The sequence below is a fragment of the Eurytemora carolleeae genome, unplaced genomic scaffold, assembly GCF_000591075.1.
Source record: "Eurytemora carolleeae unplaced genomic scaffold, Eaff_2.0 scaffold248, whole genome shotgun sequence".
Classification (NCBI taxonomy): Eukaryota; Metazoa; Arthropoda; class Copepoda; order Calanoida; family Temoridae; genus Eurytemora; species Eurytemora carolleeae.
The window spans coordinates 185,588-193,203 of NW_019396210.1; the positions used below are offsets into that span (position 1 = coordinate 185,588).

The 7,616-nt window shown below is 30.1% G+C and overlaps 1 protein-coding gene across 1 annotated transcript in view; it reads right to left on the reverse strand.

Moving 5' to 3' along the window:
* Nucleotides 1-4,810: 4,810 nt before the first annotated feature.
* The window catches only part of LOC111698243 (protein muscleblind-like), an 18,273-nt gene continuing 15,467 nt past the window's right edge, over nucleotides 4,811-7,616 (reverse strand). Inside the window, exon 2 of the mRNA XM_023468531.1 lies at nucleotides 4,811-4,920. Within this exon, the coding sequence (XP_023324299.1) occupies nucleotides 4,885-4,920 (36 nt within the window). The 3' untranslated portion in view covers nucleotides 4,811-4,884. The remainder of the gene's footprint in view (nucleotides 4,921-7,616) is intronic.

A 7,616-nucleotide genomic window follows, 5' to 3' on the forward strand; every position in this document is an offset into this window, starting at 1 on the left:
CCCCCCCTCCGATAAGAATTTAGTATAAAAACATGACGTGAGGCAAGGAGTGTTCCTCGAAATATCCTGTAAATCTCGAGAGAAAAAAACGCTTTATCGACATTTTTTTGAGTAGGACGGACCACTCCCCTTCAGCTACTCTCTAGCAGAGGCAAACAGAGCTGAGTAAATTGATGACTCATTATTTTACAAATATTTCTAAATTTTATGTGTTTACAGATTACTCAGATTTTGTTTGTTTACTGGATAATTTTCATTGTTCATATTGATTTCAGTTTTTTCATATTAAAATAACATTTTCAATATGAGATGGAACCCTTATAAAGTACAAAAAGAGATAATTTGCTGTACAGCTTTACAAGCACAAAAAGAGATAATTTGCTGCACAACTTTACAAGCACAAAAAGAGATAATTTGCTGCACAACTTTACAAGCACAAAAAGAGATAATTTGCTGCACAACTTTACAAGCACAAAAAGAGATAATTTGCTGCACAACTTTACAAGCACAAAAAGAGATAATTTGCTGCACAACTTTACAAGCACAAAAAGAGATAANTTTAAAATCAAAACAATGAATTTCAAAAAAAATTTTGGAGGCTAAGATGATATGAAAAAGGGTGGAGAATATTAATCCCTGGTTTAAATTTAGGAGTAGATCAGATATAGATATAGATGAGATGAGAGAGGTTTCTAAAACTACAAAATATCTCCGATATATCTTTACAGCTTAATCTTCTAAAATCTGAAGACAGGGGGGGTTTCTCTATACATCATATCAGTCATTTTTCAAATAAGATATCATTAAAAAGGTATTGAGTCTCTGTCACAAACTCAAATTTTCGAATCCCTATATCTGTGCAACCGAGTGGGTTAAATCTTTAATATTTCAAACTTAGAATATTTAATCTAACAGAATTCATAGTTTGATATATCTAAGGTTTACGAGATTGGATTGTAAAGATATCAGAATTAGAAAATCAGAGTTTGTAGCAAAAACTCAATTCCTTTGTTAGGTTTAGAATAATTGAAGCGAGGGAGGGGTAGATTATACCCCCCCCCCCCCCTCCTTACTAGATGTTATGATCTTTGTGAGTTATATCTATAGTAAATGTACATTTTTACAGTTGATCTTTTTTAATCAGTCAGTTCCCCTCCCCCCCTCAAAAAAACTTGTTCTGATGCCATTTAAAAAAATACTTGATGATTTTTTAACCCTCTTCCTATTTTTTTTGTATTGATACGGAATTTAATATTTTAATTCTACGTCAATTTAAAAAATAAGTTGTTCATTAATAACTTTGTTTTGTCTAACAAAAAAAATGAACAAATGTCATTGACGATATGTAAATATTTTAAAATTTGAAATTTAAAGTTTTAGTCAGAAAAAAGCCTTTGAAGCTAATTGATTTCGAATTATCTCGATCAAATCCCCGGCATGTTTTGACCCAATAGACATTGCGAATAGTTGAATTTAAATACATCCTCACCCGTCCTTGCAAAAAGAAGTCTATTTCAGAAATTTAGCGAATTTGGCCAACATTTGTAAAGTGGGGGAAATTCAAGGAAAAATACTTGAGATCGCAGATTGTATCAATTTAAAGGTTCAACTAATTTGAAACTTAAAGACATACAGAATGTCCTGATGAAATATTTGAATGCAGGGTAGGGTGTACACAAAAATAAAAATAAAAATTTTATTGTCAATCATATGTTTTGTTTTCTCCGCAGGGCATATTGACCTTGTGAGCTTAAACTGTGGAGAATGTTTGGGAGAGAATGTTGTAAACCCCAGAGTTGGCTGGACATCCGCAATTGCAGTTCAACAGCAATAGAAAATTGTGTAAGGATATAAACAGAGTAACTCAAGAAGAATGTAACTTATTTTAGAATTTCTTTCAAGATATGAATCTATTTGTCTTAATAATACATGACTGAAATATTATAGGTGGGTGAAAATTTAGGTTTTAAACGGAGAAATTTGATTTTCTAATCCCTATATGTGGTAATTTTAAAAAGAATTTTTCTATGAATTTTTTGAATATATATACTCAGTTTTCATCTATAAATCCAGACAGTTCTAAATTCCCTGAAGAACTTAGAAGCTGGAAAAGTTGAAATTGAAGTTTAAAAAAAAAATATTATTTTGAGAATTTAACTTTGAAATACTTCTTTTCTAAATTGAAAAACGGGACTAAACAATTTCTGAAATTGTTAAAAGATTTTGTATAAAGTGAAGGTATACCAAAATCAAGAAAACCATACTTGTTAATCAATAATACTCCGCGATATTTAAAATAAATATATAAAAAATGTAAAATAAAATAATTTGCCAAAAATAAACATAGGATAAAACGACGAAATCGTCATAAAAACAGTGTTACTTTCAGTATTTTTTCTTAGCTTAAAGGGAGTGTTCGCGAAAAATGAAAGGGGGTATAGGCTTAATGCGATAAAAAAGCTTTTTAGATCGCTACTAATCTTACCTCTATCTGTTGCGTCTATAAGGAGAAAATTGATAAAGACGTCTCATACCAAAGAGCGTAGCGCCCATACAAATTGAGGAAATTGGAACATACGACTTAGACCGTAAAAAAATCAAATTAATATCAAACAAATCATTCAGATATTACAACCTATAGTCATCGATTATCTTTCGCCACATTTATATATATTTGATATTTCATACTAGTTTTGATTTTGTTTTTTAAAAATAATATTCAGCTTCTAACTTGTTTTCGAACATTCCTGGAAAATATGAAAATGTCGTCTTCATTACCAAAAATCCTCGAAACAGGAATAAATGTTTTTATAAGTAACTCTCAGATCATAACAATTAAAACATATTATGAAAAATCAACTATATATAAATGTGGCGAAAGATAATCGATGACTATAGGTTGTAATATCTGAATGATTTGTTTGAAATTAAATTAATTTTTTTACGGTCTAAGTCATATGTTGCAATTTTCTCAATTTGTATGGACGCCATGTTATTCGGTATGAGACGTCTTTAACAATTTTCTCCTTATAGACGCAACAGATAGAAGTAAGATTAGTAGCGATCAAAAGCGCTTTTTTATCGCATTAAGCCTATACCCCCTTTCATTTTTCGCGAACACTCCCTTTAAACCTCAGTCATTATATTGTATAAAACAACATGTTAGAATTATTCTTCCAAAGTGTGAGTTTTAGTTTGCAAATGTTACTTTTAATACAATGTAACCAAACAACACAAAATAAGTGTTTTTTTTGCTCGATTGGCGTGACAAACATGATTTAAGTCCCACCCCACCCCTCCACACTCTTTATTAAAAACTCAAAAAATGAAATTAAGGAAAAAAAGTTGCCTAAGAAACGATCTTTTAAATTGTTATTTTTAAAGTAAAAAACTTCATTATAAAGAATTAACAGTCGCCTAATTTGCATCTCTTAATCGTCTAAAACTCAAAATGTGAAATTAAGGACAAAAAGTCGTTCAAAAAACGATTATTTGCCGCATTTAAACAATTATAAATAATTGTTTGGAAGTAGAAAAAACTCAATTTTTGACGACTGAAAATCGCCAAATAAGCGATTTAAATCGTCTATTTTCATGGAGGTTTATTGATCAGCTGATGGGTTAGGTTGCAATTACTCATTCTCAGTCCTTATTTCACAATTAATGAGTTACATATGCTCAGTATGTTCAGTTCTAATTGGGACAAATTGTGATATATGTGAATGTTTAAAAAAAACAAATGCTGTTACAGTTATTAGAGGAAAATCAAGATTTGAAGTTTAAAAATTTGTTCTATTTTGCAAATTATTTGTAAAACGTTTCAAACAGTTCAAACACACCTTCAAATCAAACATAAAATCAACATTCTGTCAAGGGGGGGGGGAAGGGGCTTATCCTGAACCCTACTAAATTGATTTCACAAAAAAAAAAAACTTTTCAACGAATTTTTCAATATTTTTGGCTCCATAGAAATAAGATTTCGAAATTAAGCTTTCTTTTACTTAAATTGATTTTTCTGATCCTGAAGCATTGTTGCCGATATTGTGTGTAGAAATTAAGCAAGACAAATTCCGGGTTGTGCGCTGCGGCTACTTGACATGTAGATTTATAGGGGGGACAACCCTTGATCGTTTGAAATTATACACAAGTTCTTTATTAACAATCATTTCAGTTGTTCTGTTTAAAATCAGCGATTTTTTGTCGCTTATTTCGAAGCTATAAAGTTCTGCTGCAAAATAAGCGATTTTTTGTTGAAAATAAGCGATTTTTAGCTGATTATTTAGTAGCAATGAAGTTCTGCTACAAAAAATGCGATTTTTTGTTGAAAATAAGCGATTGTTTTGTCGACTATCAGCGATTATTTGTCTTACATGTTAAAAGATTTTGTATCGCCTAATCGGGTGCCATCCAACTTTTACATCCGATTAGGCGACTTTTTATCGCTTATTTGAATTTTTAAATTTTGAGTGCCTCAAACCACATCTGAATTTAATTTTAATACTGCTAATTTTAGAGAGAAACAATGGTGGATATGAAATAAAGAAACCAAGATGGGAATTCAAGTGAATGCATAGAATACAATGCAGTGATTAACCCAACCAAGTACAACTATTCAACACTGACCAATATTTACTGAAGTGGTTGGGGCTTATATACTTCTCATGCTACATTTGGTTTTCATTGTTCAATACTTATTCAGGAACATTTTACAAGGTGGATTTGAGGAACTTTAAAAATTCATGTGAAATTTTGTGAAACTAACCTGAAAGTTTAAAAAAATAACCCCCCCCCCCCATTAAAGAATCTTTAGTGAACTTTAGACATTTTATAATAAATACTTTTCATATATTTTAGTACTCCCTGTAGTGAGGTGTAGTTGTGAATTTATGAAGACAAATGAATGTTTTCTGGGTAACATACCTAAAATGAAAAATATTTTATATTGATTCACCTTTTTCTAAAATTACTTATTTTTTAAATCAATTGGTTAGAAGAGGGAGAAGGGACGTAATTAAGTGAATTAGCAGAGAAAACTAATTTCTTGGAAACATTATTTTCTATTTCTATCTTTTTTTAAATTTGGATCAAATTCTGAGAAAGGAAAAAGTAAAGAAGAAATAATTTTCTATAATTTCTTTATATATAGAAAAATTATTATTTGAGGCTTTAATATCTACTAAGCTTAGGATCCGGATCTGGATCCGTTGGATCTGCAAGATTTTGGCTTCCTGGATCCGGATCCGGATCCGCAAAAATATGCGGATCCACGGATCCGGATCCATGGGGTTAAATATCAACCAAAAACTGCAAAAAAAAACTTTTTACTCCTAAAACCCAAATCTGAACTTTTGAAATAGAGAGATTATAAAAAAGTCCTCATTTCTGAATGGTTCATCGAGTCTTAGGATAAAAATATGCGAAAAAACTCAAACAAAAGATTTGAAAATTATTTTTTGTTAAAAAATTCATTAAATCAGTATAGAAATGACCTGGATCCAGATCCATTTTTTTCCAGTGCGGATCCAGGATCCGGATCCGCATCAAAATTAAATGGATCTTAAGCAGTGCTTTTTTATTTTCATTTTGATTATTATGTAAAAAAAAACAATAATTTATTTCGCAATTTTTTTAAAGAAAAGTTGAATATATTTTATAACATATATATCTATATTTTTTCCGGTTTGTTATGTTTACATAACATAAACGCTAAACTTTGTAAAGATAAAGAAGTATTACATTTAGGGAAAAAATCAATGTCGGAGGGGAGGGTGANGAGATGGGAAAGGGGGGGGGATTCAGAGAAAGATTTCCTCGAATCTTTTATGAAAACCGGGGAATATTGATTTGATAGAAATTTTTCTACGAATTTACAAGTTTTGCCCCACCGAGCCAAGTAGAGCTGTTGGATAAAGGTTGAATTGAAATAAACTACAGTTCGGACAGCTTTTGTTAAAAAGTAACATTTTTCTTTGACAACCTACAGCTTATACCAAAGTCATGAAATACACTTAAAATATTTTTTTTACAAAATTTGGTTGAAGGTTCTGATTTGAATGATAAAAAAATGTTTTAGGGACACACTGTACTGGAAATAGACATGAATGAAAGGGACTGTTCAGACAATTTGACAAAGTAAAGTTTTTATTTTTTTTCGAAAAATAATGTTTAAACATATTTCCCAACAAATGGTATCTTTGAGACAAAGTTTGTATAATACCAATTTTATTCGGAAAAAAGAAAAAATTGTAAACAATCTTTTCAAGTATATACTATGCAAGCAAACTTCAGTCCGCGTTCCTTGAATTGATTGAAGTCAAGGAAAATTGTAAACTTGAGCATCAGAGTTTAGATTTGTGAATTTTATATGTTTTTAATAAGATTTAAAGTTAATAAGATTTTAATGCAATTTTGAAGTTGTCTCCCAAAGTATAGTTTTTCCACCATGAAATAACTTTGCATAAAAAAGTCTATTATTTTAGTCCATTTTAGAAAATCATTTTTCATTTTTTCATCCTCATTTTTACTTAGCAGAGAAGTACAATATTCTTTATCTTAAAGTCATAAACCCCCCCCCCCACACTACCCCCTGGCCTCATCCACTTTTTCAGAAAAAACGTTAGGTAAAAAGTAAAGAATTTATAAACCCAGAAAATGCGCTTAAGAAAGTTTTAAAAAAAAAATTGTGAATGTTAACTGTAATATTGTGTATTATGTGTAACTATGAATTAAATTATAAAAAATTCATGAAATTAAACCAATTATTATTTCTTTAATAATTTAAACTTGTCGAATCCATATCCATTCGGAGTCTAACTAGTCTACTAGTCCACGCTCAATATTTTTACAAAATTTAATATTTATTAAACTTTTATTACCCCCGCATACATGGCATAAAACTTAAACTTTAAGCTAAATGCAAAAATAAACTCAAACATGTAACATTTATTAACCATAAATAAGAAATAATTAGACACAGAAAAAGTCGTAAATCTATATTTTTCTACATAAAAGTATCTGCAAAAATATTGCATGCTAAATGAATGAAAAACGCCATTGGGGATTTTAGATTTTTTGGATTCTTTATGGTTTAATCGATTCTCAACTTTTGCCTCAATTTTATTTGTAACCAGAGTCAGCCGAAATGAATTGATTCCTCGACACAGACTCCAATTATCTTATCCTTATATCTTTGCAACCTGTTGATGTAAACCTTGGACAATTCAAACTTGGCTTATTTGATTTAACATAATTGTATAGTTTGAAATATCTACGGTATACGACATTGGGTTACCAAGATATAGGGTTTAAAAAATCAGAGTTTGTGGCAAAGACTCAATTCCTTTCGGATTTTTTACAATGCAGTTACTTTTTTATTAATATTAAGAGATAGAATGAACTAACAATTATTTTTTGATTTATTTTTATCCTACTACAGTTACATCCTACTACTATTTATCCTACTACATTACTACAGTTCAGATACTTTGAAGATATGTGAAGAATTAGTGAAAATGTATTATTGCATCTAGTTTTACATTTAAACCTCTCGATTCAGAGAGATTTAAAACTTTGAAAAGGTTTACATTCTTTTGTAGGAGGGGGGGGGTGGGGGGATA